The sequence below is a fragment of the Papio anubis genome, chromosome 14 (assembly GCF_008728515.1).
Source record: "Papio anubis isolate 15944 chromosome 14, Panubis1.0, whole genome shotgun sequence".
Taxonomy (NCBI): Eukaryota; Metazoa; Chordata; class Mammalia; order Primates; family Cercopithecidae; genus Papio; species Papio anubis.
The window spans coordinates 27,018,660-27,031,293 of NC_044989.1; the positions used below are offsets into that span (position 1 = coordinate 27,018,660).

At 47.2% G+C, this 12,634-nt stretch overlaps 1 protein-coding gene across 5 annotated transcripts in view; it reads right to left on the reverse strand.

Moving 5' to 3' along the window:
• Nucleotides 1–134: 134 nt before the first annotated feature.
• The window catches only part of GTF3C2 (general transcription factor IIIC subunit 2), a 30,048-nt gene continuing 17,548 nt past the window's right edge, over nt 135–12,634 (reverse strand). For 3 of the 5 annotated variants that reach the window (XM_003908412.3, XM_009183881.3, XM_009183880.2), the window contains exons 5-19: nt 12,151–12,245; nt 11,705–11,782; nt 11,468–11,566; nt 10,451–10,678; nt 10,170–10,281; nt 9,850–9,958; nt 8,246–8,271; nt 7,931–8,060; nt 3,650–3,794; nt 3,390–3,551; nt 3,112–3,199; nt 2,731–2,859; nt 2,297–2,449; nt 1,443–1,550; nt 135–1,171 (exon numbers count right to left, since the gene is read on the reverse strand). In XM_003908412.3, coding sequence (XP_003908461.1) covers nt 953–1,171; nt 1,443–1,550; nt 2,297–2,449; nt 2,731–2,859; nt 3,112–3,199; nt 3,390–3,551; nt 3,650–3,794; nt 7,931–8,060; nt 8,246–8,271; nt 9,850–9,958; nt 10,170–10,281; nt 10,451–10,678; nt 11,468–11,566; nt 11,705–11,782; nt 12,151–12,245 — 1,881 coding nt within the window. In that variant the 3' untranslated portion in view covers nt 135–952. The remainder of the gene's footprint in view (nt 1,172–1,442; nt 1,551–2,296; nt 2,450–2,730; nt 2,860–3,111; nt 3,200–3,389; nt 3,552–3,649; nt 3,795–7,930; nt 8,061–8,245; nt 8,272–9,849; nt 9,959–10,169; nt 10,282–10,450; nt 10,679–11,467; nt 11,567–11,704; nt 11,783–12,150; nt 12,246–12,634) is intronic. The other 2 variants (XM_031655035.1, XM_021924694.1) reach the window with 2 other exon arrangements.

Sequence of the window (12,634 nt, forward strand, 5' to 3'; positions counted from 1 at the left end):
GATGAGATATAACATTACTGTACTTGGGTTCTGAACACCTCCTACACACAGAACTGAAGTAGGTAAACATTCTAGTAAGTCAACAATGTGACAGTATAATGAAGGATCAAAAATCATGACGTGTAAAAGAATGGTTGAAGTAACTGAAGATATTTAATCTAGAGAAGATTTGGGAAACACATGATAGGTATGGTTAAATACTTAACAGGGCAATCACAGGGAAGATGACTGGATTTCCTTACACCCATGAGTGAAATTTATAGAAGTATACTCTGACTTGATATAAAGGAAGATTTTAAAAAACATGACTGTTCAGGAGTGTTCAAGTAGGGTCAGATGACCAGTGATTGGGAATACTTCGTAAGCAGGAGCAAGTAAGATCTGAGCCACTGTTCTATCAGTAGGGTGTCTGTGGTGTTCCTTGGTCAAAGAAGTATTCTAAGCAACTTCAGTCTCACAAATTACTATCACCCTTGTGGGCATACATGATGGTTACCCTAAAGAGGAAGTTTCAGAAGGCAGTAATATTGGATCCTGGAATAGTCAGACAGGAGCCTTCATGCATACACCCTTTCAATTCTCCATACACCCATTCACAAGTGGTCACAAAAACACCCAGTACCTTTACTTGGCTTTACCCACTTAACAATATGCTCAATATGAGCAGTTTGACTCCCAAGCCTAGGTCAGGCCTGAGTGTTTCTCATGAGCCATAGTCTTAGGCTGAGGAGCCTTGAGAGTTGGTGGAGGGAGAGCCCCCCTGCCCGCAGGGGGCTGTGATCACAGAAGTCTGTAGAAAGAGTGGGATCTAAGGAGTCCTGGGGAGGCAGGCCTAAAGGTCCAGGCCTGGCATGATCACTGTCCAGGGAAGGCCCCCAGTTCCTATGGCTCTGTGCATAGGGGCCATTTGTTCTTGACCGACTTCACTCCAAGGATCAGGTGTGGGCCAAGGCTAGGGAGTGGGCAGAAGGCGATGGCTGGTTGGAGAGAAGCCAGGCCGTCTAGTGGGGGAGGATGGTTGGAACATAGCATTGAAGTGGGCTCGGCTTTCAAGCTGCATACGGTGGCCCAGTGGGGAGGCGAGTCCACGGACAAAATGGATTCGAACCAGCCCTGACTGCCCCCCAGATACCAGCCATCCATAGGAGTCCAGGTTTGGGCTGAAACGTACCTGTGAAGAGAACAGAAAGAGAGAGATCCTTATGGGTGGTGCTTTAGGGTGACTCTAGCTATATGAACAAAAAAAATGAGCCACAATCTGAAAGGACAGGACCATGAGGGGTGAGACAGGTAAGAATGAGAAGCCAGTGAATGAGGTACATCTGTCATGCTCTGGAGGAGGAGGAGGCTGTCATCTGTGTAACCTTTTCATCTCCCATTTCATCAGCCCCAGGCCCAGAACTGGGGGAAAAGAGTGGAGGGTGGAGAGGATGAAAGACTACCTTATGAATAGCCTCCAGCTGCAGCCTGTCCAGGCAGAGTTGAGAATGCCCCTCTCCCTCCTGCATGCGCAGCATTGGTTCTCTACGGAGCAGATCATGGAATGAACCCTGGGGAAGGGAAATGGAAGAGGAGGGAGAAAGTGAGAGGCTCCTTTTTTTATTTTTATTTACTTATTTTTTTTGAGACAGAGTCTTGCTCTGTCGCCCAGGCTGCAGTACAATGGCGTGATCTCGGCAGCTCACTACAATCTCCGCTTCCCGGGTTCAAGCGATTCTCCTGCCTCAGCCTCCTGAGTAGCTGGGATTACAGGTGCCCGCCACCATGCCCGGCTAATTTTTTGTATTTTTAGTAGAGACATGGTTTCGCCATGTTGGTCAGGCTGGTCTTGAACTGCCCATCTCAGCCTCCCAAAGTGCTAGGATTACAGGCATGAGCCACCACGCCTGGCCCTTTTTTTTTTTTGAGACGGAGTCTTGCTGTGTTGCCAGGCTGGAGTGCAGTGGTGCGATCTCAGCTCACTGCAACCTCCACCTCCTGGGTTCAAGCGATTAACCTGCCTCAGCCTCCTGAACAGCTGGGACTACAGACATGCACCACCACACCCAGCTAATTTTTGTATTTTTAGTAGAGACAGGGGTTTCACCATGTTGGCCAGGATGGTCTCAATCTCTTGACCTCGTGATCTGCCCGCCCTGGCCCCCCGAAGTGCTGGGATTACAGGCATGAGCCACCATGCCTGGCCGAGGCTCCTTAGTTTTATATCTTTGTGCTGAACTCAGGATTACGTACTATACAAAGACTAAAGTTTTCTACCTTTTCTAACACCACACCCATTCTCCTGGCCTCAGCTTACCAAATCTGTGTCTTGAAAGAGCAAGTAGTGATGGTTGACAGTTTCAGTATAAGTTCGAGCCTTGGGAGGGTTGGGGACCCCAGATGAAGCAGAAGAATGGTCTGGACCTTCAGGACTGTCCTGATACGGTATCAGATCTGCTTTATATATAGGCTGGAAAGGAGACCATGAAATTAGGTTCTATAATATTAAAGACAGAATAAAAGCAGAGGAAAGTGGTTTGGGCAGGAAAGGCTTAAAGATGGAAGAAAGTAGTATCTTTAAATATATGCTCAGATGCAGTAGGATAGGGAAGATTATACACAAGTCTGTGCTAAGACTTTCTGGGATAATATCAGGGCCGGGAGACCTAGCACTAATTTGTACTCTACCAGAATTTGGGAGGGCATGTGGGTTAGGACCCAACAGCTGCTGTTAGATGTTCATATACGTACAAATCTTCGCTCTACAGGTCGCTTGACATTTATTGGATTCAGTGCCATATCTGGTAATATAGCAGCAATGAGCTCCCCGGATATATCTCCTGCAGCTATCGTCCCAAGCCAGTCGGATCCTGAAAGACTCTAATAGAAAGAGACAGATTTCATTCATTCATTCATTCATATATTCATTCAGAGCTATGAACTGGTAACAACTGCACAGTCTGAGACACACACAAACAAAAATGAGTTTATCAAAACTGACAGCCCTGATGATAGAGTTACCACATAGCTATCTTCTCCTACCCAAAACTACTGCCTCTTTCTGACACTAATAGTGCATAAATGAGCCATTTTCCTGTGTAATGAAGACTGCAAAAGAAAGGGGGGACTCACCCAAACAGTGCCTTTTCTAGGAGCAGTGAAGTAGGCCTTGAAACCAAGATAACCAGCGTCAATATAATGAATCCCACAGAGTCCATAACTGTTAAAAGAGAAATAAATTTAAACCTTCCTTTTCTTTAGATTCATTTCTTCTCCTTAACCTCTTCCAGAATTTAAACCACCTCAGTGAACCAACTCTCTACCCTCCTCGCCCCACAACAATCTGGCATGCTTTGCACTCCAACCCTTAGGACCTGTCCCTAGATGTCCCTATCTCCATCTTGCCGTACGAGGCATAGCAGTTGTCCTGAGCCACGGTGACACCGTTGTAGGGGAGCAGCCAGGCCAGTTCTGTACTCAAGAAGCGCTTGATAGAGTTTATGGGTTCGTAAGGTCGTCGAAGGTCCCAGAATTTGATTTTCCGGTCACTCCCCGCAGAGACAAGGAAATGGCTGTAAAAAGATGGGAGAAGGTCAAATCCGAACAAATGTGGAAGAGTCAGCCAGTCCCAGTCTTCACCTTCCCCCTCCACACATCTCCTATTCCATACCTGTTAGCTTTGCACCATTGAAGGGTACGTACAGCCTGGTCATGGGCTAGGAAACACTGGAAGGGGTAGAGCTTTAAGGAGCCATCAGAGAGCCGTATCCGCTGCAGGGGTGAGTTAGTGGGAAGGTTCCAGAAAACCACCATGCCTGAAATAGGGACAGAATGTGTAAGCATTAAAAGCAAGTTCTCTCTTCCTTGCTCTAATTTCTTTCTCTGAGCACCTAGGACCTTTGTCTTCTACCCTGAGATCCAAACCACTATGAAAGGATATGGGGATCCTGATTAACTATCCAGCATTCCCTCCAGGGCTTAAAGACTCAACATGATATTTTAACCCCAATTCTCTTCAACAAAAAAGTAATAGCTTTGTCTGGAATCTACAGTTGAAAAATGATAGGGTGAACACACCTAGTACACAGGGTAGAATGCACCTCTCTCTACTCTCCCTATAAATGAAAGTCAAGAAACTTTTAAAAAGCATAGGCTGGGCACACAGAGGCTCACGCCTATAATCTTAACACTTTGGGAGGCTAGTGCAGGTGGTGATCACCTGAGGTCAGGAGTTAGAGACCAGCCTGGTCAACACGGTGAAACCCTGTCTGTACTAAAAATACAAAAAATTGGCCAGATGTGGTGGTGGGTGCCTGTAATCCCAGCTACTAGGGAGGCTGAGGCAGGAGAATTGCTTGAACCGGGAGGCAGAGGTTGCAGTGAGATGAAATTGTACCACTGCACTCCAGCCTGGGTGACGAGAATAAGACTCCGTCTCAAAAAAAAAAAAAAAGAAGCATAAAAACTCTAGGAAGCCAGGCGCAGTGGCTCACGCCTGTAATCTCAACACTTTGGGAGGCCAATGTGGGTGGATCACTTGACGTCAGGAGTTCAAGACCAACCTGGCCAACATGGTAAAACCCCCATCACTACTAAAAATACAAAAAAAATTAGCCAGTGTAGTGGTGCGTGCTTGTAATCCCAGCTGCTTGGCAGGGTGAGACATGAGAATCACTTGAACCCAGGAAGCAGAGGTTGCAGTGAGCCGAGATCACGCCACTGCACTCCAGCCTGGGAGACAGAGCAAGACTCCATCTCAAAAAAAAAAAGAAAAAGAAAATGTTCGCTAACTGCCCCAAGACAAAGAGAACAGGCAAAAAGTCAAAAGCAACACAATGTTGCTAGGTGCAGTGGCTCATGTCTATAATCCTAGCACTTTGGTACTAAAGGCAGGAAGAACACTTGCACCCAAGAGTTTGAGACCAGCCTGGGCAATATACTGAGACCCCGTCTCTAAAAAATAAAATAAGGCCAGGTACGATGGCTCACGCCTGTAATCTCAGCACTTTAGGAGGCCAGGGTGGCCATACCACCTGAGGTCAGGAGTTTGAGACCAGCCTGAACAATATGGTGAAACCCCATCTCTACTAAAAATATAATTAGCTGGCCTTTGGTGGCATGCGCCTGTAATCCCAGCTACTCAAGAAGCTGAGGTGGGAGAATCGCTTGAACTCGGGAGGTGGAGGTTGCAGTGAGCTGAGATCGTGCCACTGCACTCCAGCCTGGACCCCAGAGACCCTGTCTCAAAAAAAAATAAAATAGCCGGGTGTGGTGGTGCATGCCTGTAGTCTCAGCTACTCAGAAGGCTGAGCCGCTGAGGGAATGAATGCAGTACCTATGAACCTTTCTTGAAAAAAATTTGTTGATGATGAATTATAGCCATGCAATATAAATAATTCAGCAATTGGGGGGGAGACTAAGATAAATGGACTGGTAGAGGCACTCAATCAAGTTTAGGAATTAAGAAAGCAGAACAGCATGAAGAATCATGTACCCTGACAACGTAAGAATAATACCACCAAAAGAAAAAGAACATGGAGAAAGGGACAATAAAAAGACATGTAAGAGTGTTAATTTCCTTTCCTTCCTAGCAGAAAGTCTACTTTCCTAAAAATAACACTGTCATTTTGTTTTTGAAATGGAGTCTCACTCTGTCGCCAGGCTGGAGTGCAGTGGCACGATCTTGGCTCACTGCAACATTCACCTTCCAGGTTCAAGCCTCTCGAGTAGCTGGGACTACAGGCACGTGCCATCCTGTCCAGCTATTTTTCTATTTTTTAGTAGAGACAGGGTTTCACCATGTTGGCTAGGATGGTCTCGATGTCTTGACCTCGTGATCTGCCCGCCTCGGCCTCCCAAAATGCTGGGATTACAGACATGAGCCACCGCACCTGGCCAATAACACTGTCATTTAAAAATAACAATCTAGGCCAGGCACAGTAGCTCACATTTGTAATCCCAGCAGCTGGCTGAGGGAGGTGATCACTTTGAGCTCAGGAGGTCAAGACCAGCTTGGGCAACATGGCAAAACCCCATCTCTACAAAAAACACAAAAAATTAGCCGGGCATTGTAACTTGTTCCTGTAGTTCCAACTACTCCAGAGGCTGAGGTTAGAGGATTGCTTGAGCCCAAGAAGTCCAGGATGCAGTAAGCCAAGATCTTGCCACTGCACTCCAGCCTGGGTGACACAATGAGACCCTATCTCAAAATAAAACAAAACAAAACAAAACAAAACCTAGTAACTCCAACTACTTAATGTTGGAGTTATTATAAAGTAATATTTATTATAAATATATGTAAGTGTCGCTTATAGTGAAGAAACATTCAGCAGGAGCTTAGCCAATATTTCAGTCTGACTTTACTATCTTTTTCTTCTATAAAATTAAGATATAATTAAATTTAATACATTTTATTTTAGAATACCTTACACAGTATGATCCCATTTTTATTCATTTAGTTAGTTAGCTAGTTAGTTAGAGACAGGGTTTCACCATGTTGCCCAGTCTCCAACTCCTGGGCTGCGATTCTCCTGCCTCAGCCTCCCAAAGTGCTGGGATTACAGGTGTGAGCCACCATGCCTGGCTGATCCCATTTTTATAAAACTCTTTCTTTCCTCTGATCTTTTTATTTGTATATATACATAAAGAACTGCGTGAAGGCCAGGCGCGGTGGCTCAAGCCTGTAATCCCAGCACTTTGGGAGGCCGAGACGGGCGGATCACGAGGTCAGGAGATCGAGACCATCCTGGCTAACATGGTGAAACCCCGTCTCTACTAAAAATACAAAAAACTAGCCGGGCGAGGTGGCGGGTGCCTGTAGTCCCAGCTACTCGGGAGGCTGAGGCAGGAGAATGGCATAAACCTGGGAGACGGAGCTTGCAGTGAGCTGAGATCCGGCCACTGTACTCCAGCCTGGGTGACAGAGCGAGACTCCGTCTCAAAAAAAAAAAAAAAAAAAAAAAGAACTGCGTGAAAGGATGTTCCTCCTCACTTTTTAATTTTTAAAAAATGTTATTATTTTTAGTATATATATATATTTTTTAAGACAGAGTCTCGCTCCGTTCTCCAGGCTGGAGTGCAGTGGCGTGATCTCAGCTCACTGCAGACTCCACTTCCTGGGTTCATGCCATTCTCCTGCCCTAGCTTCCCGGGTAGCTGGGACTACAGGCGCCTGCCACCGTGCCCAGCTAATTTTTTGTATTTTTAGTAGAGGCAGGGTTTCACTGTGTTAGCCAGGATGGTCTCGATCTCCTGGCCTCATAATCCGCCCGCCTTGGCCTCCCAAAGTGCTGGGATTACAGGCGTGAGCCACCACGCCCAGCCTAAAAATGTTATTTTTAATGATGAGGTCTCACTATGTTGCCCAGCTGGTCTTGAAGTCCCAGCCTCAAGTGATTCCCTCCCACTTCAGCCACCCAAAATACTGGGATTATAGGCATGAGCCACCACATCTGGCAGGCATCTACTTTTTTTTTTCCCCCAGACAGGATCTCACTCTGTTGCCTAGGCTGGAGTGCAGGGGTGTGATCTTGGCTCACTGAAACCTCTGCCTCCCGGGTTCTCATGCCTCAGCCTCCCAAGTAGCTGGGATTACAGGCGTGTGCCCCCACACTGAGCTAATTTTTTGTATTTTTTGGTAGAGACAGGGTTTCACTATGTTGACCAGGCTGGTCTCGAACTCCTGACCTGAAGTGATCTGCCTGCTTCAGCCCCTCAATGTGCTGGGATTATAAGCATGAGCCACCATGCCTGGCCCAGCATCTATCTACTCTTAAATCTTTTTCTGAGTAGAAACAGTCTAGTGACTTATTTCTTTCTAGTTTTTTCACATTGCCTGAATATTTCTAACTATATATCCAGTACTGAACCACCAAAGAAACCACCAAAAAACAAGCATATATAAAAAATGCAAAGAGCAATAGTTCCTTATGTTTTATTTTGGTATTTTTACCATTATAATATCCAGCAGCTAGGTGTTGGTGGGGCCTGGTAGGCATCCAGGCCAGGCTAAGGCACTGACCACACTCAGAGGGGTCTGTAGCTTGCATAGACCCTACCTGCAGAGTTGCCACACATTGTACCTGCAGGGAAAGAAGAGATGGGACCAGGGTTAGGGACACCTACACTGGAATGAAAGCTCACATCAATGTTTAATCCAGCAGGATGAGGGTATTTTTCAGAAGTATAAGGAGACTCACTGTGGAATCAGCAAGGTGAGGCTCTAAGAAGATGGAGCCTCAGCTAAGGTAGCAGGTTCCTCACTCACCTTATATATGGCAGGCTTCACTGCATCTGTGAGGGAAAAAGAGCAGTAACTAACTCTATGGATCCCGAGGACTCAGCGGGTCTTACTCTGTCACCCAGGCCCGAGTGCAGTGGCATGATCATGGCTCACTGCAGCCTCCAACTCCTAGGCTCAAGCAATCCTCCTGCCTCAGCCTCCCAAAGTGCTGGGATTATAAGTGTGAGCCACCATGCCTAGCCAGGCCTCGCTTTTTTTTTTCCTGTAGACCTCCTCTGCGGACACAGGCCTTGCTCTTAAACCAGCAACCAATCCTTTAAATAGTGACGTTCCCTTATCCTTTGTTGAGAAAGTCCTTATCTTTCCATCACCAAATTTATGAACCTACCTCTATCTGCTCCCATCTTCTTTCCTTCTGTTACACCTGATAGTATCCTTCCTCCTATCAGAAGAGCAATCCCTTCACTCCACTCTCTCCTCATTCTCTAGCACCTTTTCCAGAACACTGCTCATTCTGTTATCCTCCTTCCTCCTGTGTCATCCACTTGTTCCCTCCCTAGTCTGTCACTCCCATGTTGCCATGTGAACATGCCCTACTGTCTCCTATCCAAATAAAGGGACAAAACCTTTCTTTACTGACCACACTCACGCAATCCACCACCCTCAATTACTGGCTCCCCTTCACAGTCAATTTTTTTTTTTTTTTTTTTTTTTGAGACAGGGTCTCACTAAGCCACCCAGGCTACAGTGCAGTGGCACAATCTCAGTTCACTGCAGCCTCAACCTCCTGGGCATAAGTGATCCTCCCACCTAGGCCTCCCAAGTAGCTGGGACTACAGGCACACATCACTATGCTCGGCTACTTTTTAAAATTTTTTTTGTAGAGACAACATCTCATTATATTGCCCCAGCTGGTCTCAAACTCCTAGGCTCAAGCAATCCTACCACCTAGGCCTTGCAAAGTACTGGAATTAAGGCATGGGCCACCATGCCCAGTCCCACAGCAAAACTTCTTGAAAGAACTGTCTGTATTTACTATCTTTATTTTCTGACCTCCTATTACCTCCTCAACCCACTCCGCAAGACCACCACATATGGGACTTCTCAGGGCTCCAACCTTTGTGCCCTCTTCTTTAAATACTCAGTACTAATGAAAAATAAATTCAACATATAGGAGCTGCCTTTTCCTGACTCCTTCTTCCTCTTGCTCATCTTCAGCTCTCTATTCTATCCCTCTCTTCAGAACAAGGGATTGTGTTTGTGTGGTGGTGAGGGCAGGAGAGGCTAAGAACAGGATTAGGGGAACAAGAGTATGGCAGGGGAGATGGGCCCTATCCATCAGCCCAAGCCCTCAGCAGCTCTTTACACAGCCAGTTACCTATGGCAGCAACAGGGGGAAAGTCCTGAGAGCACAGAAGAGGGAAGGAGAGATAAAGAGAGAGTACAGCTGCAAGACTGCAAAAGAGAGAGGGCTCGAGAACAAACCAGAGTCACAACGCAGGGTATGTGTGTGGCTGAGTAAGGCTTTGTGCTAGAGAGACTGGCCCAGGGGAGCTTCCAGGGAGATAGGTCCTGCTATGCTCTGGCCACCACGACAGCAGCCCCATTCTCCTTGCTGTGCTACTCACCTGGGGGTTGCTGAGCCAGCAGGGCCTCTGGATGGGGTAGACTGAACAGCAGTACTTTCCCGTCTGAGCAGGCCAGAGCCAAGAGACCCAACCGGGGCAGGAGAGGAGCCTAAAGGGTAAAAGATGTGCTGAGGCTTGCTGCCTTCAACTGACTGACAGAAAACCTTTGAGGTTCTAGTCCCTGAAAATACTGTATGGAGTTACTGGAAAAACTCCATCCACCACACTCCAACTTTCCTTCCTTAAACTCTAAGAATTCCCAGGGCCTCTTTGTCCTGGCTTTGAGTCCTAGAGCCATCCCACAGTCGACTGCGAAGTACCTTCCGAGGGGTGCCTGGAAGTTCCCATGCTCCACTAGGGCAGAACTTGAGGTCCCAGATGCAGCCGTTGTCACAAGCAATCCCATAGACAAAGTGGGCCCTGTTGCCAGGACTGGAGAGAGAGAGCATGTGGGGATGGTGGGTAGGAAGAAGGGACGTAGGGCTGCCAGAGGTAAGCTCCCCTTGTCTCAGCCCAATCCAATTCCTTCCCCCTATCCTGTCCAGACCCCATCCTGCTGTCCTCAACCACCCTCCCATGGCAGTGTCCAACCCCACCTCACCAGCTTTCTTGCTGCAAGGTCCCAAGGCCCCAGAGCTGGAGCAGCCCAGGACCCGAATGAAGCTGGCTCAGTGGGTGTGTCTCATTCATGTCAGGGCTGGAGAAAAGAGCCACATATTGCGAGGCTCCTGCCCCCTCTGGCACTGGGCACCAGTCCAGAGCCCAGAGCGGTCCCCCCGTGAAGAAGGACACATCCCAGCGCTCTGGATGTGCTGTGATCGAGCTAAACCTAGAGAAAAATCAAAGATGGGATGAAGAAAGGAATTAATGAAAGGTAATGAGGACTGTATGGGAGCTCCACCCAGAGCCAGTATGAACTGGCTCAAGCAAGAGCCTGAATATTAAAAACAGTTTACAAGTGAGAAGAGTCCTTGGCTACCATTTGTATCTTCCTCCTTTCCTTCCCAAAGTCTGTCTTATATTATTTGAGATGGGGTCTGTCACCCAGGATGGAGTGCAGTGGCATGATCTGCAGCCTTGACCTCCCAGGCTCAAGTGGTTATCCCACCTCAGCCTCTGGAGTAGCACATGCCACCATACCCCACTAACTTTAAAATTTTTTGTAGAGATAGGGGTCTTGCTATGTTGCCTAGGCTGGTCTCGAACTCGTGGGCTCAAGTAATCCTCCCTTTTTGGCCTCCCAAAGTGCTGGGATTACAGGTGTGAGCCACCATGCCCAGCCTCCAAAGTCTGTCTAGCTCCAGCTCATCTTCAGGGCTGTTCATTCTGGAATACTATAGTATTTTCCCTAAGGCTAGTCTGTCCAGGTCTATCTGAATACATGTAACCTTGTGAACTGCTTTGGCCCCTAAATCTCTCTAGCTTCCCTCAGCCTGCCAGCAGTAATCAACACTACAAATCAGAGAGGACTGACCAGCTCTAGCCAGCACTCTTATTCTTGGGACCAACTCGACCAGCATCAAGGGAAGGACAGGACTTATCTGTCATCTCTTTCAACATTCATTTTTCTTGTTTCTGGCTCCAGAATCAGAAAAAAGGGCGGATGTGCAATCTTCACCTGTTTATTCGGTAGAGGGTGCCATCTTCAGGTAGCCCTTCACGTTGTACAGAAAACAATGGAGACTTCTCCTCCTGGGGCAGGTAGGGAGCGGCCTCACTGGGGGAAGGCAAAGGGAACAGTTTAAATTTGGAAGGGTTTCACCCATCCCAGGGTTCCCATTATAGAGCCTCTGTCACCCTTTCGTCTCCAGTGGTGTCACCCTTCCTAAGCTTCAGAGATGCTGCTTCAACTTACAGCTCAGATAACAAGTGCCACTTCCAGGCTAAAGGAATCCATTCAGCAAACTCCCAGTATGAATGTTTCTGCTCTCGGCTGGAGAAAAAGCAGCAGCATTAATGGAGGAGGAGAGGGATTCTAGAGCAGCACAGTCCAATAAAACTTTCTGTGGGGATGGAAATGATCTATTATCTGTGCTGCCCAATATGCCAGCTGCTAGCTCCAATTAGCTACTGGGCACCTAAAATGTGGCTAGTGCAGCTGAGAAACAGAGCCTTTCATTTTATTTCACTTCAGTTAAAGCGTTCTAGAGCTCTTGCCTCTAGAGCAGTGCTTTCTAGTAATGAGTGTCATCACAGTATCCCCCATGACTGCTTGTCTTTCCCACAGCCCCACTTCAATACCATCCTTGCACTCCTCTACCACCCCTTCATTATCCCCAGCCCCCAGTTCCCAAGTCTCACAAGTCCTTGGTGAGATGGAGGCACTTCCAAACAGGAGCCATGATGTGATTTGGTAAGCCATTGGGAGCCATTCCCCGGCAGTGTGGCTTCTGCTTCTGAGGATCAAATTGAAGAAAATATAAGGAAGCGAATTCTACAGGTTGGACAAAGTCCCAGAGAGAGTTCTTTTCCAGTTTTTATCTTCTTTGGCAATACCTCCCCTTCCAATCACTGCCCTATCAGCATCTTAAAAGATTTGTGTTTCAACCATTATAATGACTTCTTTACCTTCTGCACTACTCCTCCATCGAAAATGCAAAATCCGTTACCTATTTTCTGTTCAGCTTCCTCAACATCTCCATGGCATTTGATTTAGAGGACTTCCCTTATGCCTCTTGAAACTCCCACCCTATGGAACAGTCTCCCTTACTCCTCTCCCCTCTCTAATATTCCTTCACATGCTCTCCCTTCTTGACAGGTCTCCTCAATGATGGTATTCCCCAGA